General features: G+C 39.4%; 1 protein-coding gene across 4 annotated transcripts; it reads left to right on the forward strand.

Moving 5' to 3' along the window:
- The first annotated feature begins 1665 nt into the window (after positions 1 to 1665).
- On the forward strand, positions 1666 to 26896 carry BBS5 (Bardet-Biedl syndrome 5). 4 transcript variants are annotated; one of them, XM_004032752.4, is made up of 12 exons: positions 1666 to 1832; positions 4418 to 4500; positions 9232 to 9297; positions 9968 to 10017; positions 10149 to 10276; positions 15022 to 15157; positions 15896 to 15991; positions 19652 to 19714; positions 21501 to 21635; positions 25111 to 25194; positions 26302 to 26325; positions 26480 to 26896. In XM_004032752.4, exons 1-12 carry the CDS (start codon positions 1774 to 1776, stop codon positions 26579 to 26581), a joined length of 1026 nt encoding a protein of 341 aa, XP_004032800.1. In that variant the 5' UTR covers positions 1666 to 1773; the 3' UTR covers positions 26582 to 26896. The 4 variants fall into 4 exon arrangements, with proteins under 4 accessions (XP_004032800.1, XP_018877764.1, XP_018877765.1 ...); XM_019022220.3 differs by lacking the exon at positions 1666 to 1832 and adding an exon at positions 1969 to 2165; XM_019022221.3 differs by lacking the exon at positions 1666 to 1832 and adding an exon at positions 2708 to 2726.
- The last annotated feature ends 461 nt before the right edge of the window (positions 26897 to 27357 follow it).

Raw genomic sequence — 27357 nt, forward strand, 5'->3', positions numbered from 1 at the left:
CTTTTTTTTGGAGCCAGAGTTTCACTCTTGTTGCCCAGGCTGGAGTGCAATGGTGCGATCTCGGCTTACTGCAACCTCCGCCTCCCGGGTTCAAGTGATTCTCCTGCCTCAGGCTCCCGAGTAGCTGGGATTACAGGCGTCCACCACCGTGCCCAGCTAATTTGGGGTTTTTAGTAGAGATGGGGTTTCACCATGTTGGCCAGGCTGGTCTCGAACTCCTGACCTCAGGTGATCCACCCACCTCGGCCTCCCAAAGTGCTGGGATTACAGGCCTGAGCCACAGCGCCCAGCCCAAGCAGAGATTTAAGTGACAAAGGGCAGGCCTATGGAGAGGTCTGGGGAAACAGTGTTCCAGGCAAAGGAAGGGGGCCCTCCAAAGTCTCTGAGCCCTGTCTGGCAAGAGAGCAGCCAGAAGTGAGGGTGGTTTGAGGTTGCAGACGTAGGCAGGGCCACATTGAGCTAGGCCCAGGTAAGGAATTTGAAGCTTTAACTCTAAATTTATTTTTTCCTCATTCTAAAACCATCCCAATAAACTTTATAAAAGTAATCAGGGAAGAAAGTGTGGGGGAGGGGACAAAAATAAACCAAGCTTGCAGCCAATTCGGCATTAATCATGAGGTCAGCTTCCTCTCTGACCTGCTTGCTCAGAGTTGTTTGGTGCCTATTGTCCTAGAATCATGCAGACCCTGTCACAAGATTATAGTTCCCTTCTATTGCTCTATAGAGAACAACTTGAACATTATGAAATACTCAGTTTTCCCTTTGAGATAGTCTTTCAGACCCTGCATACCAATGAAACTACTGCCTCAGCTGGCCTGAAGGATCCCACTGATGCCAGCTGGTCTGAGGAACCCCATGAGAAACTGATTCAGCAAAGAATGCAGGTTCCCTATCCTGATGATTTCATCTCCCTTACTCCGACCAATCAAGGACCCCAATTTTCCAGCCCCTCGCCCTCTGTGATCCTCTTAAAAACCTCAGCCCAGAACTCTTGGGAAGATAGATTCGAGGATCTCTTCCCATCTCTTTGCTAGGTGCCCTGCAATCATTAAACTCTTTCCCTGCTGCAAACTCTGCTGTCTTCATGTAATGGGTTTGTTACTGCACAGCAGGCATACGAACCTGTTGATCCTATATCTCTATCACCTAGGCTGGAGGGCAGAGGCACGATCATAGCTCCCCGCAGCCTCCACCTCTTGGGTTCAAGAGATCCTCCCGCCTCAGCCTCCCGAGTAGTTGAGACTACAGGCGTGCACCACCACCCCTGGCTAATTTTGGGTTGGTTTTGTTTGTTTGTTTATGTTTGTAGAGATGAAGTTTCGCTATGTTGCCCAGGCTAGTCTCGAATTCCTGGCCTCAAGTGATCCTCCAGCCTCGGCCTCCCAAAGTGCAGGGATTACAGGCAGAAGCCACCATGCCCGGCTAAAAACCTGAATCTCTTGACGGTGAAGAGAAATAAGGAGGGGGTAAAATGGCTAAAGGATGTCTGTTTGGAGGCAAGGAAGGTCGCCCAGAGGTCAGGCACGCTCCCCTCGGCGGACACAGCTGGGCTTCTCAGAGACTCCTAAATCCTGCCTCGCATCTCCAATCGGCTTAACGACGCGAAAGAGCTGGGCGACGCGCGCGCACTCTCGCGGAAGCTTGAGTCTCGGCGCCCGCCGTAGACGTCGTGACAGAGGCGGCCCGTTGCCTTGGAGCCAGAGAGACGCGGCTGGGCCTCCGCGGCTGGGCCTCCACGGCTGTGGAGAGGTCCTGCCACGGGCCTTGTTCACCATGTCGGTGCTGGATGCGCTTTGGGAGGATCGGGATGTCCGTTTCGACCTGTCCGCGCAGTGAGTTTCCAAGATTCCCGAGGGATCTTCAACCCTGTAGAGGGCGCCGCCGTGCGCGTTAGGGACCCGCGGGCGGAGACTGCACTTCCGCAGCTCGCGGCCCTGGTGAGGGTGGGAGGCTTGCGCCGATCGTCCGCGCCTCGAGAGACCTCAGGCTGGTTGGGCCACTGTGGCCCTCTCGAGGCCGGCGCCGCGGCAAGAGCGCATCGGCATTACACAGTTTTGGTCCCATGCGACCTCCGGTTCCCCCATCCTGGCCCGCGGGACGGATCAGGAATGTGAACCTGAGCACGACCGGGGCCACCCGGGGCTTAGCGTCCCGTATACACCCACGTGAGCTTGGGATTTCAGTTTCATGGAAGGATCGTAGGCCAGGGGCTCAGGAAACTAGGGTTCTAAAAGTAGATGTGTAATATCGACCCACAGTGTGGGCCCTTGGGCAGATGTCTTCATCATTCGAGCTAGAATCCTCATGTCTGTAAAATAAGGGAGGTGGGAGTAAGGCAGTCTTCAAAAATTACTAACCACGCAAACTTTATGTCCTTGGTAAGCTTTCATCTAGTTATTCATATCAATCACCAACAAGAAGGAGTCTTCTTTTGCAACCTGTTTTTGGAAATTATCATACATTAAATAGAAACCATGTTTTTGGAAAGTATCGTAAAGAAAAAGTGGTTAGAAACCTCGTGCTCCAAAATCCAGGGCGGGAAATGCCGGTTGGGATACTAAGTGTTGAGAAACGCTAAAGCTAAGATTCCTGGATTAATGGCATGGAGCTTCTTAGCTACTTCTTATCGTTCCTTATCATGGACCTCCCCTCCTTAGGTGGAATCGTTCCTTATCATGGACCTCACCTCCTTAGATGGAAAAATGAAATATTGATACATTTCTCAGGTTAAGTATAGCTAGATATCTAATGCTAACATGTTAGACCCTTTAAGAAGATGAAAGAGAAAGGAATTCTTAAAATTACGGACTGTAGTAACATATTGCGCACTTTCTATGATATTGTCTGTCATTCTTTTTTTTTTGAGACAGAGTTTCGCCCTTGTTGCCCAGGCTGGAGTGCAATGGCGCGATCTCGGCTCACTGCGACCTCCGCCTCCCAGGTTCAAGCAATTCTCCTGCCTCAGCCTCCCGAGTAGCTGGGATTACAGGCATGCACCAACACGCCTGGCTAATTTGTATTTTTAGTAGAGACGGGGTTTCTCCATGTTGAGGCTGGTCTCGAACTCCTGACCTCAGGTGATCCGCCCGCCTCGGCCTCCCAAAGTGCTGGGATTACAGGCGTGAGCCACTGCGCCCGGCGACATTTTCTGTCATTCTTGTAGGATTCTTAATCCAAACAAAAGTCCGTTTCAGTAACATTAGTAAACATTTATCAATGTTTTATTACGTGCTAGTTACTGGGCCGATAGCTAGAGACAGCAAATAATAGGAAATGATATTCATATCCCCCTGTTCTAGTGCAGGAGATACATAAAGACAACCACTATAATAAATGTGGTAAATACCATTCTGAAAAAATGAGTGAAAAGCTGAGACTCAGAAACAGAACAATTTATTCTACCTGGTGAAGTTCTTGAAGAAGAATAAATATTCATAGTATTTGAGTTGTTCCCTGAAGAATGGGCAGAGCCTTGTCAGGGTAGACAGGAGGAGAGTATTCTAGAAAAGAAGAAAAGAATTTAGCGTTAGAAGCAGTCTTGGAGCTGTAACCTCATTAGCTAAAGGCAGGGTCTGCTGCAGAGAGAGGTTGGAAGTACAAATAGATAAATTAGCCAGATTGTAACATTTTTAGCTCAGGATTTTGGACTTCAACTTCTAGGCAGCAGGAGAATATAGAAAGCTTTTAAGCAGGGAAATGATATGGTCATATCTGTATTTTCAATGGATAGTTGAGTTGGCTTTATGAAGAGTGTATTAGAAGGCTCTTTTAGATATTTTGCTAGGTTTTTTTTTTTTTTTTGGACACTGTAGAATGTATTCTGTCTGTCAGCAAGCTGCTCTTATTTCCTTTTGTCACCTGTATCTATTTGTCAAATTCCAAAGATGCTTTTCATACAGCTCTTCTTTAACCATTCCTTCTATAATTTCCTGATGTCCTTTCCTCTACTCAGAAACCTCTGGAGGTTCTCTCCTGTGCACAGGATAAGGCCTAAACTTATCAGATTGGCATTCTGAGTTCTCCATAGTCTGGTTCGTCCTTAGTTATCCAACAATATTTCTCTCACTACCTCCCAATATGGTCCTTCTTTCCAAGCTTGGCCAGCCTTCTCCCATGTCCTTACCATTTCTTATTCCTGGTCTTTAATCATGGACTCTCTTTTCTTTTCCTTTTATTTTTCAAAATTCAACACCTCCTACCAATCTGGCTTACTCCAGATGGCCCTGGTCACTCCAGGCCCCACTGATCTTCAGGTTCTTGAAGTTCTTGAAGACCTTATTTCTAAATGCATGAACATTTGGTACAGTATTATTTATGCTGTTAGCTGTTTTATGTACATATGTCTCTTTTCTCCCTAAATAGATTGTAAGCAGGTATAGTTGTAGCTATAAAATTCAAACCTTTATATTCACTTTAGGCAAATGAAAACAAGACCTGGAGAAGTCCTTATTGATTGTTTAGATTCCGTTGAAGACACCAAAGGAAATAATGGAGATAGAGGTGAGTATATTTTTAAATGTATCTTATATTCCTGGTTTGATTTACAAATGTTGAATCATATTAGCTAGAGAATATATGAAACAGCATCATTTGTCAGTGTAATTGTGAGAATAGGAGAGTTAAATTCACATAAGACTTTTCTCAGATTTAAACAGAAGAAAGGATAGGTATTAAACATGTAGTTTGGTGCTTCAGTAAGTCCTGGTTCTAACATCACCTTTATCCATTGTAGCTGTTAAAACTCAAGTAGACCTGTTTGCAAGGGGCATTAGTTCTGACGGTTAGATCTGTCTTCCCAAAAAAGGATATGGGGTAGTGGAATATAAGTAGGTCATAGCTGTAGTACCTGGAGCCATGCTTCCTTTTCAAAAATTCAGGAGTAATGTACCATCGATCACCTATGGTTGTCACCTAGACATGGATATGTGGAGAGCAAATTTAGTCCTGCACTGTGAAATCTATTTGTAGGTCAAGTACTAGAAAATCCTGTGAGTCTTCTCTGACTGTCACCAAGGACCAGCACAGCTGGACCCTAGAGCCCCTCCCAAACCAAATCTCCCTAAGGTTGGGACTTTTAAAAGTCCAGGCTGCCCATAGCAGCTATCTGAGGAGCCAGTGACCATTAGGTCTTGAAAGCATCACTACTTCCAAGGAAAAAAAATAGATGTGGAATGACAGCTTAATGTATCCAGAATATGTTTTAGTGGGAGAAGAAGTTTAGGAGGGAGGGATGTAAACCTCTTATTGGAAAGGGGTAAGAGGGGAAATAGAGCAGACTTCATTCAGGAAAGGGGGAATCAATAACTCATAGAGAAGGAACAGTAAACCTTATTAGCAGAACATGCTTACTGTAGCCCTTTGAGTGGCTGCTTACTTCCTGAGACTTTCTTCTGACCTGCTCTGAGGTGGCAGGTAGGCAGCAAGCCCTGTTGTAAGCCTGCTTCTCTGAGATCAGTTCCCCTCAGAGACCTTATTTTTAAATGCATGAACTTTTGGTACAGTATTATTTATGCTGCTGGCTCTTTTATGTACATATGTCTCGAACTCCTGACTTCAAGTGACCCACCTGTCTCAGCCTCCCAAAGTGCTAAGATTACAGGCATGAGCCACTGCTCCTGGCTAATGTACATATGTCTCTTAATAGAGACATATTAGATGGTAAATATGTCCCTAATAGATGGCAAGTAGGTATAGTGGTAGCTATAAAATTCAGACCTTTATATTCATTTTAGGCAAATGAAAACAAGACCTGGCGATGTCTTTATTGATTGTTTAGATTCGGTTGAAGACACCAGAGGAAATAATGGAGATAGAGGTGAGGGCAGTTCCCCTCAGAAGAAAGGCTTAGAAAGGGGCCTGCTGCCTACTTGCCACCACCTACAGGCAGATCCTTTTAGTGGCTAGGGCCCATCCTTAAAGTAATGCTTAGATCACACTTCTGAAATGCTTCCTGGTGTACGTCAGGCTCAGATGAGAGTGGAGTATGAAGATCTGGCAGCAAACGAAAAGTCTTAGTTTGTGCTTTTGAGGGTGGAATAATAATCCCAACTATCAAGATGGCTGTATCTTGACGAACTCAGAATTAACTTGAGAAAGCCAATAGAAAGTCTCATACAGATTGGCAGGAACTCTTCATAAAACATTTTTCGATTCCTCAGATATTCATTGAGTGCAGAATCCTATACTAATACTTTAGAGTAGGATGGGCAGAAAGCTTCCCTGACCAGAAATCTCCAGTGCCTGAAATCCTACTATTAATAAAAATAGGCCAACTGCAATGGCTCTTGCCTGTAATTCCAGTACTTTGGGAGGCCAAGGTGGGAGGACTGCTTAAGGCCAGGAGTTAGAGACCAGCCTGGGCAATATAACAAGACCCTGTCTCTACAGAAAATAAAAAGAATTAGCCATGTGTGGTGTTGTGCGCCTGTGGCCCCAGCTACTGGGGAGGCTGAGGTGGGAGGATGACTTGAGCCCAGAAGGTTGAGGCTGCAGTAAGCCATGTTCATGCCACTGCACTCCAGCCTGGGTGACAGTGCAAGACCCTGTCTCAAAATTAAAATAGAAATAATTGTGTGTATGTGTGCACAGACCTCAAAAACCTTTTGAAATTTTACAGGAGTACGCAGCGCTTCTGGTCATTAAGGAGTTAAAAAATGGAAGGGGAATCCTGCCTTCTAGCCGTCTCCCTCCCCTCCCTTTCAGCAGTTTGAAAATGACCAAGTTAAGACATTGCCAAGTTCAAGAGCCCCTTATGTTAAAACTATATCCCAGAAGATTAGCATATTTAATCCATTTTCAACTGTTAGTACCCTGACTTGAAATTATCAGATTAACTTTGCACACTGCCCATAGCTCATAGCCCAGTTATAGAGATAAAATGCTGCTTAGGTGTAAAATGGCATAAGGAAAATATAACCAATGTATCTATAATCAGAAAGTAAGTCATAGAAATGAGTTTGTAAAGAATTAAAATATTATATTAAATAGCTGTGTGAGAATAAAAGGGACAGCCATATTTCAGTGTTTGGGAGATTAGTAGAAACAGGAACAACTATACTTTGGTATTAGGCAGGGTAGAGAGGAAAGTCCATGTCTGGAACACTGGGTTTGGAGCCATAGGCTGGGGTTCTTCAGCAGAAAAGAGGTAGCATTAAAAATCCTAGAGATTGTAGGAGATATACCAAGAGCAAAGAAAAAGGCAAACAGAGGTGGTTGGTGGTTTTATATGGCAAACCCTTCCCACTCCATAATTTCTCCTGGGACTGACAGAAAAATATAAAAGAATCAATAGATGTCCTGAGCCCATAGCCCACTTGTAAAGATAAAATGTTGCCTAGGTAAAATGGCGTAAGGAAAACAGGTATATCTATATAAAAACCAAAAAAAGTCAAAAATGAGTTTGCAAAGGATTATTTTTTAAATAGCTATTATTTGGGGAATGTTTATTGACAGTCACTGTTCTGAATCTTTTATATAAATATAATCTCATTTAACAATAATAAAAACAGTAAAACAAAAAGTTTAAAGTAGATGCAGTCATATTTATTTTCAAATGAGGAAACTGAGGAATACAGAGGTTAGTTTACTTTTCCAAGGTCACGTAGCTAGGTGATGAACCTAACTGCCTACATTGATTTCTAAACTGGGAGGGTCATATTATTCTCTTCTCAAAGATTTTTAGTCCTCCCCAATTCCAATCCTAAACCCCACCCCCAACTCTACTGCCTCCATTGCTAACAGATCTAAGTCTGAATTTCTTTGTCTAGCATTAAAGAACTTCTAGTATGTCCAAAAACAACTTTTATCGCCTGTGCTGCTGTCTTCCATTTGTCCATCCAGGTCCAGCATTCTTCTCCACCCTTTTCCCCTTGCCCTGGAAAGATGACTTGTATAGAGTACATCTAAGGGTTCCTTGTATACTCTGGCTTCCAGTTGGAAGAGCCATGGCAGAAGATCAAAGGGAGGCAGGAGTTTGAGGTCTGGGTATTTATTGCCCTGGTTCCTTCCCAGTGAAGGGTTGGCTGTGTCTCTCCTCTCAAAGCAGTCAGCTCCATAGGACTCTTGTTGCTTCCAGATTTCATGAACTGCTGCTCCCTCTTTTGTAAATAAACCTCAGTTATCCTAACTTGAGTGTGCCATCTGTTTTCCGTTGGACCAATGACTGAAGGATGCTATACCTAGTCTTCTATGATCTTGTGTGAACTTTACACTCCAGCCATGCTGGATTACTTATTATTTGTCAAAGATATTCTGTAATTTTCCACAATCTCCCTTGAGAATGCTTTCATCTTTTTTAGAGCCATGTTTGCTATCCACTTTTCACTCCAGTATTCGTACAGACCTAGTTTCTCTGATTTTAGACATTATAGAGGTTTTCAGAAATAGTATGACCTGGCTGGCTATAGATTACTCATAAAAATAATTTTATGGTTGTAATTTGTTGGTGAAATAATGTGTTTAAACAAAGTGAGTCTTATTATTTCAGAATATCTCAAAGCTATGATAATATGCTGATTGTATTGTACATCTGTAATACACCTAGTATACCATTCTCAAATTTATTGTTTTTCTCTTGGAGCATCAGTAAGAGATCACTGTTGTACAGGACACATTTTGAGAAATGAAGTATCTAACTTTGTATTTCAGTGTATGGACATCAGTCTGATGCTAAGATCAAAAAGTATAAAGCCTTAAATAGACTTCAGCCTGACCATAACTTCTTAGGAACAAAATAGTTTGCTCACAGCAAAATTGTGTGTATAAATATATGGTTCATTTAAATGAGAACTGCTAAGAAAGTACTCATATAGAAAGGATTAGTGTGTATGTGAGAGTTCTTTGAAAAGTGTGATTTCAGTGAATAGCTGTGTAATTATCCTATATTCATTCTCAGTTGTACACATATGACTTGCTGGGACCCAGAACAACTTCTACCAAGACAAAAAAACTAGTACACAATTCTTTCCTCAGTCAGTTTGAGTTAGAGCAAAGCTATTGGCAGAGAACATCTGTATCCCTTATATAACTGTCAAATTTTGTTTCTCTGGGATTCTGAATCATATATTGTATACCTTATATAGGTTGGATATGCACAATATTTTCAGTTAATATATGAAAAATATCTGAGTGTTGCTTCTAATACTGGGCCAGAAGTTCCATATCCATCTCATTCAGTGCTGCAAAAATGGGTTCTTATTTAAGTTAACCTATTTTTTGTCTGTGTGCTTTTAGGTAGACTCTTGGTAACAAACTTAAGAATTCTCTGGCACTCTTTGGCATTATCAAGAGTCAATGTTTGTAAGTATCTTTGTTAGATAAGTCTGAAGAAAAAAAATCCTTTGTCAGGTGAATTTGCATGGTGCCTTTGATACCAAAGAAGTATGTAGAAATATTAATAAAAATTAAAACCTTCAGAAATCCTAGACATCATAATGCAAACAAAATTATCCATTATTATTTTGGTTTGTCCATTTTGTGTCTTGGACATATAGAAGATTAGGGCTTTAACCTTGGTTCTTGTTTTTTGATTATTTTTGAGAACATACTATCATCCCCTGTTTTGATTAATCCCAAAGAAGGAAGAAGCTCTAATAAAAGTATAATCTTTTCATTGTGTTAAATTTTGTTTCACTTATTTTTTTAAAGTATTTTAGATTATCCAGCTAGACTTGTTCTTTTTTAGTAGTAGTGCCAAAACTTTCAGTAAATAATGCTGCAGAGGCTTTAGGGATGAAGACTTCCTTTTTCCTGTGTTATATTTTTGTTTGTTCAAGGAGACAGAATTGACCCTCTAGTTTTTTTAATTATTTAATTTATAGTTATTTCTTTAAAACTTTTAAAAGTTTATTTCCATATATGTTTAATTTTTTAAACTGTTCAAAGTTCTGTATATACTTTTTTTTTAGAAAAGTATTTTTTCTCAGTGTACCATATCATACTCTTTACATTCTTTGCTTTTGGATTTTAGCTGTCGGTTACAATTGCATATTGAATATTACAACAAGGACTGCTAACTCTGTAAGTCTAAAAAATCTTATTGCAATATATATATAGTAAAGAGACTAGATATTTGAGATTGATGTTTGTTTTCACTATAAAGGAGAAATTGCTCTTAAAATCTGAACTTTTAAATAAATTTGTCCTTACAGAAATTACGAGGCCAAACTGAAGCTCTGTATATACTAACAAAATGTAACAGTACTCGTTTTGAATTTATATTTACAAATTTGGTTCCTGGAAGCCCTAGACTTTTTACTTCTGTGATGGCAGTACACAGGTATAGTAATACTTTATGGATTATTGAATATTTTTTGTTTACTCTATGGTTTTAGACTGCAACAGTCCCCAACCTTTTTGGCACCAGGGACCAGTTTCATGGAAGACAGTTTTTCCACGAATTGGGTGAGGGTATGGTTTCAAGATGATTCAAGTGTATTACATTTATTGTGCACTTTATTTCTATTATTATTATATACTCACCATAATGTAGAATCAGTGGGAGCCCTGAGCTTGTTTTCCTGCAACTATATGGTCCCATCTGGGGTGATGGGAGACAATGACAGATCATCAGGCATTAAATTCTCATAAGGAGGGCACAGTCTAGATCCCTCGCATGTGCAATTCACAGTAGGGTTTGCATTCCTATGAAAATCTAATGCCGCTGCTGATCTGACAGGAGGCAGAGCTCAGCTTTGCTTGCTCACTCACCCCCCAACCACTCACCTCCTGCTGGGCAGCCTGGTTCCTAACAGGCCACTGACCAGTACCCATCTATCTGTGGCCAGGGGGTTCGGGACCCCTGTTTTAGAGAATAAAGCTTAGAAGTGTGGTACTGTCTTCCTCCAAGCTCTATTGTAAATATCAGGAAGATGTTGAGAAGAACATGTTTTATTATTTAATAAACACTTTGAAGGTATTTATAAAACACATAAAACTACTGAAGATTCATTAAAAATTTCTACTGACGACCAGATTAAATTAGCTACCAAGGTAGGTAAAGTGAAATAAAGAATTCATTCAATATAGCTAAACAAGTTGCATAACTAATTAATTTAAAAGGTTATTTTTCTAGTAGGTAGAAGGCATGTTTGAGTGTTTTCCCTGAAGAGTTTTATTGGTGTTTTGGTTTGTTTTAGGTTTGTGGCCTTTTTTTATTTATTTATGTTTAAATAGAGGTAGGGTCCTGCTTTGTCACCCAGGCTGGAGTATAGTGGTGCAGTCATAACTCACTGAAGCCTCAAACTCCTGAGCTCAAATGATCTTCCTGTCCTAGCCTCCTGAGTAGCTAGAACTACAGGCGTGCACCACCATGTCCTGCTAATTTTTGAAATGTTTTTGTAGAGCCAGACGTGGTGGCACACGCCTGTAATCCCAACACTTTGGGAGGCTGAGGCGGGTGGATCATTTGAGGTCAGGAGTTCAAGACCAGCCTGGCCAATGTGGTGAAACCCTGCCTCTACTAAAAATACAAAAAAATTAGCTGACCATGGTGGTGCATGCCTGTAATCCCAGCTACTCTGGAGGCTGAGGCAGGAAAATTACTTGAACCAGGGAGATGGAGGTTGCAGTGAGCTGAGATCGCCGCACTGCACTCCAGCCTGGGCAACAGAGCAAGACTCTGTCTCAAAAAAAAAAAATTTTTTTTTTTTAGAGACGGGGTCTCACTTTGTTGTCCAAGCTGGTTTTCAACTCCTGGGCTCAAGTGATTCTCCTGCCTCAGCCTCCCAGAGTGCTGGGATTACACATGTGAGCCACTTCACCCAGGCTGTTTTGTTTTTATATTTTTTCTTGTTGTTTACTAAATTCTTCTCTTTTTACTACCTCGGCTTTTTTTCTTTTTTAAACCAGCCCTAAGTGCTATGATTTTTTTTTAAGCTTTGCTAAGATGACAGGATATAGACACATATGTATGTGTATATATGTGTGTATATAATTGTTTAACTTGTATTTACCAGTGAGGTTGACATTTTTCATATATTTTTTGTATTTTTTGGCTTCTCATAAATTTCCTTTTTTTTTTTTTTTTTTTTTTTAGAGACAGAGTCTTGCTCTGTTGCCCAGGCTGGGGTGCAGCTGCTATCTCAGCTCACTGCAAGCTCCACCTCCCAAGTTCACCCACCATTCTCCTGCCTCAGCCTCCCGAGTAGCTGGGACTACAGGTGCCCACCACCACGCCTGGCTAATTTTTTGTATTTTTAGTGGAGACAGGGTTTCAACATGTTAGCCAGTATGGTCTCGATCTCCTGACCTCGTGATCTGCCCGCCTCAGCCTCCCAAAGGGCCAGGATTACAGGTGTGAGCCACTGGGCCCAGCCAATGAAATGTGCAATTTTTTTTTTTTTTTTTTTTTTTTTTTGAGACGGAGTCTCGCTTTGTCACCCAGGCTGGAGTGCAGTGGTGCGATGGTTGGCTCACTGCAAGCTCCGCCTCCTGGGTTCACGCCATTCTCCTGCCTCAGCCTCCCGAGTAGCTGGGACTACAGGTGCCCACCACCACGCCCGGCTAATTTTTTGTATTTTTAGTAGAGTTGGGTTTCACTGTGTTATAGAGACGGGGTTTCACTGTGTTAGTCAGGATGGTCTCGATCTCCTGACCTCGTGATCTGCCCGCCTCGGCCTTCCAAAGTGCTGGGATTACAGGCGTGAGCCACCGCACCCAGCAGGAAGCTAAATTTCTTAATTATACCCTTAGCTGTCATATATATTGCAAATATTATTTTTAGTTTCCTAGTTTGTTATTTGATTTTTAATTTTATTGATGTTTTAGTCTATATAATGGCTTAATTTTTTAATTGAGATATAATTCACATAAAATTTTACATAACAAAATTTACGATTTTAAAGTATACAGTTCAATAGTTTTAGTATATTCACAATACTGTTCAACTATTGCCAAGATCCAATTCCAGAATATTTTCATCACTCCCAAAATAAATCCCTTACCCATAGCAGTCATTTCCCATTCCCTCCACTCCACAGCCCCTGATAACCTCTAACTTACTTTGTGTCTATATGGATTTGCCTGTTCTGGAAATTTTATTTACATGGAATCATATAATATGTGGCCTTTTATGTCTGACCTCTTTCACTTACACAGTGTGTTCAAGGTCCATTCATGTTGTAGCATGTATCAGTAGTAGTAGCAGTTCATTCCTTTTTGTAGCTAAAGAATATTCCATTGTATGGGCATACCACATTTTGTTTATCCATTCATGAGTTGATGGACATTTGGGTTTTTTACTTTTTAGCCATTATGAATAATGTTACTATGAACATTTGTGTATAAGTTTTGTGTCAACATATGTTTTCAGTTCTCTTGGGCATATACCTAAACCTTAGCTCTTTATTTCACTGAGAGAAGTACTGTGAAATGAAAAGTTCTAAATGGAATATGAAGGGAACAGAAGTTGCTTTTCTTTAATAGTATTAAAAACACTATGTGCTTCCCCCCCAAAATAATTTATAGCATAAATAGTTTCTATTTCTTCCACTGGTTAAGTATTGATGATAACAGCACTAAAGAAAATTAACATTTACAAGCAGAGTGCTAAAATTCTGCTCTTTCACAATTTATATATTAGAGGATTAAAATAAAAATTAGCAGTTCAACAATGAATATATGAATCTGTTGTTATTAAGGCTAAGAAAACTTTACTTTTGTTAAATAGGTAACTTAGCCTGTTTTATATGAAATATTAAAATTAATCAAATATTAATCAGGGTTTCTTTATTTATTATCAATAGACATTGAAAAAATTATAAGGATTTAATTCTCTTTCTCTCCCTCCCCCTGTCCTTTTTCCTCCCTCTTTCTCCCCCCTCCCTCCCTGTTCTTCTCTTCCTCTTTCCCCCTTCTCCCCTTAGGGTCCCTTTTGGAATCAGTACAGATTCATTCTAGTTTTCTGTATAGAGGTAGACATGAGCATGTTTTCAGGTTGCAGTGAGAAAAAGTAATTGTTTTTGTTTTGAGACAGAGTCTCGCTCTGTGGCCCAGGCTGGAGTGCAGTGGCGCAATCTCAGCTCACTGCAATGTCCGCCTCCTGGTTTCAAGCAATTCTTCTGCCTCAGCCTCCCAAGTAGATGAGACTACAAGTGCACACCACCACGCCCAGCTAATTCTTGTATTTTTAGTAGAGACAGGGTTTCACCATGTTGGCCAGGCTGCTCTCAAACTCCAGACTTCAAGTGATCTGCCCACCTCGGCCTCCCAAAGTGCTGGGATTACAGGTATGAACCACTGTGCCCGGCCGAGAAAAAGTATTAATAATTGGACGCCTGTTTATGTCCTTTGAAAAACAAGGAAAGGAAGAAAAGGTAGCATTTTGATAGAAAAAACAATTTCCATGTGTATTAAAAAATAGGGGCTGGGCGTGGTGGCTCACGCCTGTAATCCCAGCACTTTGGGAGGCCGAGGCGGGCAGATCACGAGGTCAAGAGATTGAGGCCATCCTAGCCAACATGGTGAAACCCTGTCTCTACTAAAAATACAAAAACTAGCTGGGCATGGTGTCGCGCGCCTATAGTCCCAGCTACTCGGGAGGCTGAGGCAGGAGAATCACTTGAACCTGGGAGGCAGAGGTTGCAGTGAGCCAAGATTGCACCACTGCACTCCAGCCTGATGATAGAGTGAGACTCCATCTCAAAAAAAAAAAAATAGGTTATTGAGATAAAATATGTAAATAATACACTAAAATACAAATTCTACAAAAAACTGTAATTGCCAGACCTTATTAAAAAGAAAAATATAGCTGGGTACAGTGGCACATGCCTATAGTCCCAGCTACTCTGGAAGCTGAGCCAGGAGTATCACTTGAGCCCAGGAGTTTGTGTCCGGCTTGGGCAAGATATTGAGACTTTGTCTCTATAAGAACAATTTTTAAAAATAAATAAAAATATTAAAATGTATCATAATTATTTGAGTAATGTTCATAAATACTAACAACTACATATTTTAGTAAGTAGACATAACCCAAGAAAATCACATTTTCAGTTTGAGTTGTCTTTTGTTTGTTCTTTTTCATAGAGCTTATGAAACTTCTAAAATGTATCGTGATTTTAAATTAAGAAGTGCACTAATTCAGAACAAGCAACTAAGACTGTTGCCACAAGAACATGTATATGATAAAATAAATGGAGTATGGAATTTATCCAGTGATCAGGTATTGTGCAAAGAGCTAGTGAACCTTTTGGGACAGTGTTTTGGTAATCATTTTTCCATTCATCATTGGATTTATATAGTCAATTCTAATTGTTAAAATTAGCATTATAGGAAAGCGTATTATTTTTCAATAAGTACAAGTTAGGTTGATGATAGCATCCCTATTTTCTTTCAATACAATGAAATATCTGATAATCCTGGAATGTCTCCTTAATTAATGAATAAAAAATTTGCGGTGCTATGCTAGGTGGTAAAGATCTAACTATGGAACAGAGTAACTCCACTCCTATCCTTATAAAGAATACAATCTAATGTAGATTCATGGGGGTTATTACATATGTTTTGTTTCTCTCTCTTGCTACAACTCCTTTGCCTTAACCTATCCAAGGTTTTGAATAATAATTTTAGTAAGGTCTAACATTTAGGCACTGTGTTAAGGGATTGATTTACATGGGATATTTAATCAGATCTCCATTTGACATTTGACAAAATACATCAAGAAGAAATTTCCCTATGGTCAGACAGTTGGTAGGTACTAATGATTTAATAATTAGGCAGCCTGACTCCAAAGTCCAGGCTGTCACTCATCTAATTGTACTGCCATCAATGAATGATGAAGTCATTGATACTCAATTTTGGTATTATTTGCTGCTGTAATAAGTTATTCTGGTGATTAGAAAATAAAGAATAGGTATCCAAAAAAATGATCATTTCTGTATCTCATTACTGTTTTTTACAGGGCAATTTAGGAACCTTTTTTATTACCAATGTGAGAATTGTGTGGCATGCAAATATGAATGATAGTTTTAATGTCAGTATACCATATCTGCAAATTGTAAGTACATACATTTTGATGACCTTATTTTAATGTAAAATAAATATTTTTTGTTCAATAGTTAATTGGACTTTTAGATGAGTTCTCTCTCCCTTTTTTAAGTGGTAGCAGTTATTAGCTGAGAGCATATTTTAAAGATGCTGATAATTTACTATGAAATATTTCAATGTAGAAAAGATCCAATTGTACTGCATTCCAGAGAAGCAGCACCATTATCAACTTGCTATTAGAAGAGAAATATACTGGATTCTAAAAATTTAAATAGTTATACAGAGTAAGGTGTCTCTTGGATTCCATCCAGAGGGCTTTAGCTATTAAAGTTTTCTGTAACTTTTTCATGAGGCAGGTATGTGGTGCTTCCTTGGCATAGATTTAGCACACTGATCCACGGTTTTTCTTGGCTCTTTTGTCATTTTCTGCTCTAAAGCTTTTAAAAGCCAAAAGGAATTTATTAATTCTGCGAATGAACTGCTTTCATTGTATTTAGATACAGAATGTAATACAAGCTGGATTCATACCACAGGTTTAGTGAAAGGAATCAAGATGATTTTTAGTGATAATACTTTCAGCTTAAGTTCAATTAAAACTGTTAAAATCAGGCTGGGCATGGTGGCTCTTTCCTGTAATCTCAGTACTTTGAGAGGCAGAGGCGGGAGGATTGCTTGAGGTCAGGAGTTCGAGACCAGCATGGGCGACATAGCTAGACCCCTTCTCTATTTAAAAAAAAAAAAAAAACTATTAAAATTCAAAATAAGAACTGACTATATCTGAGACCAGTTTGTTTTGGGAGTAGGTAAAGATAGTTCTTTGTACTCTGCTGCTGCTATGATAAATAAGTGACTCAGTGAAACAAACTGTAAACTTCAATACACTAAATAATTTTGTTTTATATAAACTACTTATAGAATTCTAGAACAAATTAGATGGAACATAAAAATAGTTAATGAAAATCCCATGAGGTTATCCTATGATAATTGCCCTTATTGTAGGATATATAGTCTTAAGACTAAGGAGTTTTATTAATATTTATTGAGTAGACAGAATGTATGTGATACCTGGAAAATACCGTTTTTAAGGAAAGAATTCCTGGCCCGTGAGAAGAATAATTCTTTGCAAAATATTCCCAACCCTATCTTTGGCTAAATTGTTTGATTTTGGAGTTTCTTTAAAATTTCTGATAATTCATTCATTTTTATGCCAAATTTTGAGTACCTACTCTGTGCCAAGTGCTAGAGATACAATCATGAAAATCGTGAACCAGTATACAGTTCCTGCCATCAAGGGGCTTTCAGTCTGTTGGAGAAAAGCAACATATTAAACAGAAAGCCATAGAATCTCATAGGAAGAAAATTATTTCTGGCTATCAAAAGAAATATAAGAGTTTGTAATCAAGGCTGGGACAATGTAACAAAATCTACATAGGTATTTGACAAATTGGTGTTTGTATTGCTATTGCTTTTTTATATTGCATTACATTAACATGTTATAGCTTGCCTAACCTAACTTCTATTATGCTGAATAATTACTGAGTAGTAAATAACCTTGTGCTTTCTGTTCTTTTTGTTATTTAAGAATAGAGTTGCCAAATATGGCCTCTGGAATTAATTCAAGTGGCCCAAACAACTTGCAATCTGATACCATCACAGTCTGTCACTGCGGCAGTCATAGTCTAACTTCAGCTCTACACCTCAGCCATTACCCTGACCCCACTCCTATAGATATTTATATCAGCTTCTTGCCAGTTTCTGTCTTACCAGCCTGTGTCACCCACAGACACCTGGTTAGATTACCTATTGAAAGCCAGAGTGCCAGTGTTCTGTGATTCTTTCTTTCCTTTTTAGACAGGGGTCTCACTCTGTCACCCAGGCTAGAGTACAGTGGCATGGTCTTGGCTTACTGCAACCGCCGCCTCCCAGGCTCAGGTGATCCTCTCACCTCAGCCTCCCGAACAGCTAGGTTGAGAACCACAGGCGTGCAACCGCCACACCTGGCTAATTTTTTTGTAATTTTTGTAGAGACAGGGTTTCCCCATGTTTCCCAGGCTGGTCTCAAATTCCTGGACTTAAGCAATCTGCCCACCTCAGCCTATATAGGCGTGAGCCCCTGCCCCTGGCCAGTGTTCTATGATTCTTAACTGGGATTGTATGTACTCTTGGTGGGGTGTAAAGTAGCCCAGATGAAAGGCCAGGTTTTCGTAACAATTATCATCAAAGCCTTTCTTCTTTTTCTCAGTCTCTTTCTCAAAGTTGCCTATCTGTCTAGAAGCATGGTATCCCATCATCACCTGCCAGATTACCCTTCTCTGGGCTTTTGGTCTGCTGGTCATAGTGTTAGGTCCTCCGTGATTCTCCCCTACCCTGCCAGCAGGTACATTTTGTGTCACTTCTACAGGCCCTACCTGCCATTCTGCCTCTACTCTCCCCTTCTCCCAGGCCGCTGGTTTCACCACCTATCTTCCGCTAACCAAGCTTAGTCCTCACATCACATTTACCAGTTGATGTTAATTACACTTAATCTATCCCAACCTTCCTTGATGTCTGGTGATAAATATTCAAACTTATTTTTAAAACTTAAATATTTTATATTAAACTTAAATAAAATTATTTTTAAAACTTAGATTACAGATGGGCACGGTGGCTCACGCCTGTAATCCCAGCACTTTGGGAGGCCTAGGTGGGTGGATCACGAGGTCAGGAGATCAAGACCATCCTGGCTAACACAGTGAAACCCCGTCTCTACTAAAAATACAAAAAATTAGCCGGGCGCGGTGGCGGGCGCCTATAGTCCTAGCTACTCAGGAGGCTGAGGCAGGAGAATGGCATGAACCCAGGAGGAAGAGCTTGCAGTGAGCCGAGATCACGCCACTGCACTCCAGCCTGGGCAACAGAGCGAGACTCTGTCTCAAAAAAAAAATAAAACCTTGAATAGAGGTTCTTTTAAGAATGTAGCCACCTATGATGTAAGAAACAGAAGGCACATGTGACTTTAAAAAACTAAACTAGGCTTAGGAGCTACAAAAGGCACTGGCTTACCAAAACTAAAAGATTGCTAGCCTTTTGTTTAAAAGTTCAGGCTGGGCACTGTGGCTTATGCCTGTAACCCCAGCACTTTGGGAGACCAAGAAAGGAGGATTGCTGGAAGCCAGGAGTTCAAGACCAGCCTAGGCAGCATAGTGAGACCCCTATCTCTACAAAAAAGAAAAAATTAGCTGGGCATGGTGGCACATGCCTGTAGTCCTAGCTAATCAGGAGGCTGAGGCAGGAGGAGGATCCCTTAACCCAGGAGTTTGAGGCTGTGGTGTGCTATGATCACACCATTGTAGTCTGGCCTGGGTGGCTGAATGAGATCTAATTAATTTAATTGTCTCTAATTTTTAAAAATGTTTACTCCCTGGAAGTGAGAAATATTTGAGTCAGGGAATTTTGTACATATTTCAGAGATGTCTTTCTTGTATTGCCTCTTAAAAGTTTGCCACCTATTTTCAGTATGAGTTTTGTTTCTTTTACTTGATCTCTGTGGGAGTTTAATGAAGGAAGGAGGGATAATTCTGTTCTTTAGATTATGAAAAGTAAATACTGTGTAAAGTTTAAAAACTGAGTTAAAGAGTCGCTATTCAGTTAATAAAAACTTGCATGTTTTTCTTTTTCATTTTGTATCTAGCGTTCAATAAAGATTAGAGATTCAAAATTTGGTTTAGCTCTTGTCATAGAAAGCTCTCAGCAGGTAAGATCTTGTATATTTTTATTAATCTTTGATTTTTAAAACTATGTGACAGTCTAGATTTTTAGTTTTATTTATATAGTAATCAGTTTACATCTGAGAAGAATATTAGCTTTAATATGAAGTTATATATGAAGTGTTTGAAGTCATACAGAAATCGTCCCCAGAGGAAGAATCCTGCTTATATTTTTTTGTTGGACAGACATGATCATTTGGGATCATCACTTATTATTAATGACAGAATCAAGTCATTGTGCCGAGGGCTTTTCATGCATTATCTCAATCTTTACACAATCCTACGATACAGCTACTATTTTTCCCCCATTTTATAGTCAAGGAAACTGAGGCTTTGAGAAGTTAGGAACCTTGCCCATGATCTCACAACTAGTGGTGGGGCTAAGTTTTGATCTCAAGTCTGACTGATTTACCAAGATTGTCTTTGAGAAACACAAACATATATTTGTGTACACACACACAGTTTGAGGTCTTATATTCTCACACACAGATTATATGCTAATTATAACCTGTTATGCTCCATTATGCCAGCTTTTTGCAGAAATACATTTAAATAAAACATGCTGGTCTCATGGTAGTAGGTTTCACTGGCTAAGAAAAATTTTAAATACATTTTTAAAAGTGATTTATAAAATTACTTATCATCTACATTCTAAATTTAAACATGAATGTCTGCTTACTCCTTTCCCCTGGCCTACAGCTGCCATTTATTGAGTATTTACTCTGTTCCAAGAACTATACCAAATGTCATATATATGTTTATCTTATTTAATATGACAACTTGATAACCATTTTATGGTTAGAAAATTGAGGCTTAGAAGGGTTAAGGAGGCCGGGCGCAGTGGCTCATGCTTGTAATCCCAGCACTTTGGGAGGCTGAGGCGGGCAGAGCACGAGGTCAGGAGATCGAGACCACAGTGAAACCCTGTCTCTACTAAAAATACAAAAAATTAGCCAGGCGTGGTGGCAGGCGCCTGTAGTCCCAGCTACTCCGGAGAGGCTGAGGCAGGAGAATGGCGTGAACCTGGGAGGCGGAGCTTGCAGTGAGCCAGAGATCACGCCACTGCACTCCAGCCTGGGCGACAGAGCGAGACTCTGTCTCAAAAAAAAAAAGAAAAGAAAGGTTAAGGAAAGTTTCTAAGTATCCTACAGCTAGTGAATTAGTGGTAGAACCAGAATTTGAACATAAAAGCATGTGCTCTTAATCCAGAACATATACTCTCACCTATTACAGTATGCTACTTAGTTTTTTAACACTCCTCTCAAAATACTGTATCATGGCCCAGTTTCTTTCCTAATTCTTCAAGGAGATAGCCTCAGGTGGCCCATTTCCTTTCGTCTTTTCATGTAGTCTGTTCCTTTTCAAGGCCTAGTTCAAGAAAAACTTAGTTCCCTTGGCCTTCACAGTCTACAGTGTATTTTTTAAATCTTGAAAGATTACCTTTGATATTTCAGATGAACTTATATTTGAATATACTTCAAAATAAGCCTGCGTTGGGGGACGGGTGTTCAGGTGAGGGCAAGGTTACAGATGACACAGGATTGGCCACATGTTGCTGCTTCTTGAAGCTGGATGATGGCTCCGTGGAGGCTCCCTTGTGCTCTTCTGTTTTTGTATATGCTTGAAATTTTTCATAATAAAAAGTTTAATTGAAAAAATGAACTTACATATTATGCTGTAAAATAAGGACAATTTGAGCTATAATTTATCTTATACTATAAATACTGTTCTTCAGTCTTGTTGGGTTTTTTTTTATTATTTTTTCTCTTGTAGAGTGGTGGATATGTTCTTGGCTTTAAAATAGATCCTGTGGAAAAACTACAAGAATCAGTTAAGGAAATCAATTCACTTCACAAAGTCTATTGTGCCAGTCCCATATTTGGAGTTGATTATGAGATGGAAGAAAAGGTACTTTGTTGAGTATGTGAAATAAAGTTTGCATTGCTTTATGCAATCTGTAAAATTCAGATGTAAATACCACTGTGCACCATTTAATTTTGAACTGTTTTTAAAATTGTGAATATACAGATTCTGCTCAAGTGGGCACAGCTCCTGGATTATCACTAATTTGTACCTACCACCTGTCTTCTAACTGGCTGCTTCATCATTCATTCCTGCCCCGCATACCTGCCCTTGTAGGTGGGCAGCCACCTGAGTAAATTTCCATGTGCAATGCTCCTCTGATACAGACTTGAGTCTCTCTGTCAGATTTTTATTTTACTTCAGCCCCCTATGAGCATGGGCAAACCTTATAGTCCTCATGAATACCGTCTTCTGCCTTAGTACTCCACAATATAGCAACTCCAGGAGTAGGCTATATCAGCACGGCCTGTATCCATTCCTGTTGATCTGTACCTCTGCCATATCAGTTATGAAATATTTTGCATATCCTGCCCACATGTCTGCTATTTGTCTTCTTCATGATTTCTTTCCTGGTTGCTGCTACTATTCCCTGCTCTCCAGGTACATGAGCTCTCTTTTGGCTTCACTTGTCTCTCCAGCTGGGACCCTTATCATCCAGTCTATCAGTGATGTCCTCACTACCTACTCCATTAGAGGTGTCCTTACTGTCCACTCTATCACCAGTACCCTTGCTAGAGGCGCTAACTCTGATGTACTTGCTGTCCCCTCTATTGTTGGTGCCCCCCACTGTCTGCTCTATCACTGGGACAATCACTGTCCATTCTGTCAGAGGTGCCCTTGCCATTTGCTCCACTGCCATTGCCCTTGCTGTCCTCTCTGTCCTGGTCCCATCACTGATCACTCGATTGTAGACTCCCTTGCTGTCTGTTCTTTTACTGGCACCCTCATTATGCACTCTATTGTTGGTGCCCTTGCCGTTTACTTTATAATCGGTGCCCCTGCTGGGGCTTGGCATGCTGAGCCATATCACAGCCATTACTTATATCTCTTCTTCTGCTCTTGGACTACAGCATGTGACTTTAGTGAGGCCCTTGTTGCCTGGTAGTGCTCCTTGTACTTAATTTTTTCTCTCCCTGTTGAATTCCATATATTTCTCCTTCTAGCTAAAACTTGCATCTGGGTTTCTGACATTGTATTACCATACACTGTATGTATTTCATCATCTGAACCATCCTTTCTTTTTTTTCCCAACATGCTCTTCTTTCAGCAGTCTCCCTTTCACTCTGCCTTCTCTGTATATTCCTTGGTAATATCACCTGCTCGTTCAGCTTCTTCAACTTGTACTTTTGTGGATGACTGTAGATCTTTCCTTCTGACCTTGACATATTCTTTCAGCTTATGGTTCCAAATACCCTTGAATATTTTCATATAGGTGAGCATCCCAAATGGTACGAGTGGAATTTCTTATTTCAGATTTATCTTAGTAATTTAAATAATTATGCAAGTCAATAAGATACACTAGGACTTGGATGAGCATCTCAAACTTGGCATACCTAAAACTGGCCTCCTCATCTTTTTCTCAAAAGCAGCAACCTGCTGATTTATTGATTTGTTTACTTATATGTTTTTGGCACTGTCAAAGTCAGCTGTACTCAAAACTTTGAAGTATTCCTTCATTTTCCCATTATCTCATTTTACACTTTCAGTCATACCAGTCTCTTCCCTGTTTCTAGTTATTACTCTTCTTTGTAGAATAATGTTGCAGAACAAGCATGGTCCTTAGAACCTGACTTTCAATCCCAGTTTCATCATTTATTTGTGATCCTAGGCAAATCTGAGCTTCAGTTTTCTCAAAATTGATATAGGGCTAGCCACGGTGGCTTATGCTTGTAATCCCAGCATTTTGGAGCAGCCAAGGTGGGAGAATCACGTGAGGCCAGGAGTTTGAGACCAGCCTCAACATAATAAGACAACATAGTGACACCCTGTCTGTACTAAATTTTAAAAAATATTTTAAAAACCAGGTGTGGTGGTGCCGGCCTGTAGTGTTAACTACTCCAGAGGCTGAGATGGGAGGATTGCTTGAGGTCAGGAGTTTGAGGCTGCAGAGAGCTATGATCATGCCATTGCACTGCAGCAATGACCTATCTCTTAAAGCAAGACCTTATCTCTTAAAAAAATAAAAGAGTAAAACAGACATAATCTTTCTTAGAAAGTTATTGATCATGTCCATTAAATGCCTGGCGCATGGGAGATGCTTGATAGGTTAGTTCCCCTACGCATTCTCTAATTTTCGTTTGTTCTCTTCTCCTGTTCTTTGACCCCAGTACCTAATAGCAGCTAGCTGTAATAGCTCACTGTCTCACCTCATGTGAGTCCCTACTCAAATGCCATCTCTTCAGGATCTTCCGTGACTATTCTTCTAAAACAGCAACTCCCATCACTTTATTCTGCTTGCTTACTTTCTCTCTCTCTCCTTCCTCCCTTCCTTTCAGAATTAATCAGCCTCCTCCACTGTAAGTGATCTCCCTGAAGTCAGCGATTTTTGTCTGCTTAATGGCTATATCTCCAGCAGTCAAAACTAGCACATGATAGGCTCTTAGTGAATATTCATAGTTGTTGGATAACTGTGTTAAACATCTGCTGTTTGTCATTCACTGCTCTAAGCATTTTATATGCACCATCACATTTAATCTTCCCAACAATACTGTGAGGCATATTATTATTATCCTTATCCCACAGTTAAGGAGACTGAGGCTTAGTTAATTTACTTGCACATAGTCACACAGCTCTGAGCGTGGCTGAAACACTAAGGCTATCCTCAGCTTTGTTATAACTGCTTTTTGTAGGTTGACGCATATAATAGTGTTGATAATTTATCATTTTGACTGATTAAAAATGGCAGTTTCTTGTGGTTCAACATAATATTTAGTTATCGGTCATTGTGTCTTATATTTTTCTCTACTCAGTAAATTATAAACCCTTTGTGAGTAAGGGTAGGATTTTATAACCCTTGGTAGTACTGGCATAGTACCTAATATAACAAAGGGGATATTCAAACATTTGAAAAATGAACAAATAAGTAAGTGTTAGTTCTACATTTTATTCTTTACCTTTAGAATATTCCATAAAAATATTAGTTCTTTTACTTTTCACAAATTCTATATAATGACTATTCTGAGGAAAATTGAACATTTGCTGTTATGCAAAACTTAGTTTTTCTAAACAATGTGAAAGAAATGTGAAAGTCAAGTCAGAGTTTTTTCTTTAAAGATATCTGAGTATCAAGTATGTGTAAATTTCTCTTTCTAGTTCTTTTCGTGATATTGACTTCAGATATGAAAGTTTAGGTTTAATTGATAAGTTTTATTACTTGTTAGTTTTTTAATAAAATAACATAAATTATACCGTGATTTTATAAGACTTTAGTAGTTTGTAATTGTTATTTTAACAGTATTTGCAGTTCTCATGGTACATTTAATATTGTCTCTGATGCATTTTAACATCTGCTGATTTTCAGCCCCAGCCGCTCGAAGCTCTGACAGTCGAACAAATTCAAGATGATGTAGAAATAGACTCTGATGGTCACACGGATGCTTTTGTGGTGAGCATCACAAAGGACAGCATTAAATTTCTTAAGGATTTTATCTCAGTCTTGTTTAATAAAATAATGGTGTGTGTGAAACACCATATAACTTGAGATTTTGATGGTATCTTAAACCTGAGTTTGAAGGTAATATTTTTAGTGAGGGGTTTCTTTTGTGACGATAACTTTTAAATTACCAAAATCAGAAATACTTTGAGGCCAGGTGCAGTGGCTCACACCTGTAAACCCAGCACTTTGCGAGGCCGAGGTAGGCGGATCGCTTGAGGATAGGAGTTTAAGACCGGCCTGGCCAACATGGCAAAAATCCATTTCTATAAAAAAAGAAAAAAAAGGAAAGAAATACTGAAAACACAGTTATTCAGAGGATTTTAGATATCTAAAGTTTTTTCATACTGTGAATAGAACATGTTAAATATTGTTAATTAAATTAATTTAAAATCTATACTTTTTATGAAATGTTCATCTCTTAATTTATAGGGATCTTGTTTTGAAAAGGACATGTATTTGAACAATAGCTTTCCTATTTCCAAATTGGTATCATTTAACTTATAGCCAAAATAATAGTGCTTTCTCCATTCTATGGCTATGAATCTGACTAGAATACCTGTCTGGTAACAAATACTTTGAAACAAAGGTGTGAAATTAGTATAAAATAATTATAAACTACTACTGCCTCAAACTATATGCATTTGCTGACACATTGAAGTACTTGTTTTGTTTTGCCAGTATCATCTTCTAAACCAAATGTAGGGAAGAAATTGTATAGCTTCTAAGTCATTCTTTTTCTTTTCTTTTTTTCTCTTTTTTACCTGTTTCTTGCCATATGATGATTAATTCATTCTTTTTTATCTCCTTTCAAGTTAATAGTGCTAATCATACATTACAAAGCACATTTTTTACAACTTAAGGTATAACTCTTGTAGACATGAACAGAGTGAATTCTGCTACCAGCATTGTAGAGATAGGTAAAAACAAATTACACAGTAACAGAATGTGAAATACATATAGTTATAAAATCATTCTGCAAATTAAGTTCCTTAGCCCACTGATCTATTCAAATATTATATGTCCAGTTTGCGAAATAGAATTTTCTTTGTCTTACAGGCTTATTTTGCTGATGGCAATAAGGTAAGGACATTTATTTTACCTACAGTATATGAAAAAAGTTTCTAAATTCCAACATTTAGCATTCACAAACTTATGTGAAACCTATTTTTTTGTTTTTTTCCTCTTCCTTGCCCACCTTCTCTATTCCCATCTTATCCTCCTGTCTCCCAAAAAGCAACAAGATCGTGAACCTGTATTTTCAGAAGAACTGGGGCTTGCAATAGAGAAATTGAAGGATGGATTCACCCTACAGGGACTTTGGGAAGTAATGAGTTGATTGACCTTGAGTTGAGATGGATTTCTATTAAAGATATCTCTAGTTTAAAGATACTAGTCACCTGCCATAAGTCATGGAATAGTTTTTATATTTACAGCTTTTATATTTAAAACTTGTAAGAGTTTTTTTAATGATTGAGGAAAAAGTCATTTAGAAAACTTCAGTTTTCTAAAAATTATATTTAAAATTGTAATCAAAATGTACCTAGTTTATAAATGTTTATTTTGTACTTAATACCTGTAAAGTCTTAGTCTTCAGATATTAAGTGACTGTATCATGTTCGGTTTAATAAAGAATTTATGCAGCACCATTTAACGTTTTGAAAGTATCATTTAAAAGAAAAAGACTATTCTTACGGAATAATCAAAATTCTGCTTTCTTAATTGTGAAAATCTGCTTTAAATATCCCATGGCTCCTGGCCAGGCGTGGTGGCTCGTGCCTATAATCTCAATACTTTGGGAGGCCGAGGCAGGCAGATCACTTGAGGTCAGAAGTTTGAGACTAGCCTGGCCAACATGGTGAGACCCGTCTCTACTAAAAATATAAAAATTAGCTGGGCGTGTGGTGGGCACCTGTAGTCCCAGCTGCCTGGGAGGGGCACGAGAATCACTTGGACCTGGGAGGTGGAGGCTGCAGTGAGCCAAGGATCGCACCACTGCACTCCAGCTTGGGCAACAGAGCAAGACTCCATCTCAATAAATAAATAATCACATAGCTCCAAATGTAAACCAACTCTAATACAAATTGTAATCCTTAAACCTGTCATTTTTGTAAA

Source organism: Gorilla gorilla, chromosome 11, assembly GCF_029281585.2.
Source record: "Gorilla gorilla gorilla isolate KB3781 chromosome 11, NHGRI_mGorGor1-v2.1_pri, whole genome shotgun sequence".
NCBI classification, from domain to species: domain Eukaryota; kingdom Metazoa; phylum Chordata; class Mammalia; order Primates; family Hominidae; genus Gorilla; species Gorilla gorilla.

Coding starts and splice junctions, on each gene's coding strand:
- BBS5 (XM_004032752.4), top strand. CDS start 1,774: ATGTCGGTGCTGGATGCGCTTTGGGAGGATCGGGATGTCCGTTTCGAC. Junction 15,158..15,895: donor GGAATTTATCCAGTGATCAG/GTATTGTGCAAA, acceptor TGTTTTTTACAG/GGCAATTTAGGAACCTTTTT. Junction 15,992..19,651: donor GTATACCATATCTGCAAATT/GTAAGTACATAC, acceptor TTTTGTATCTAG/CGTTCAATAAAGATTAGAGA.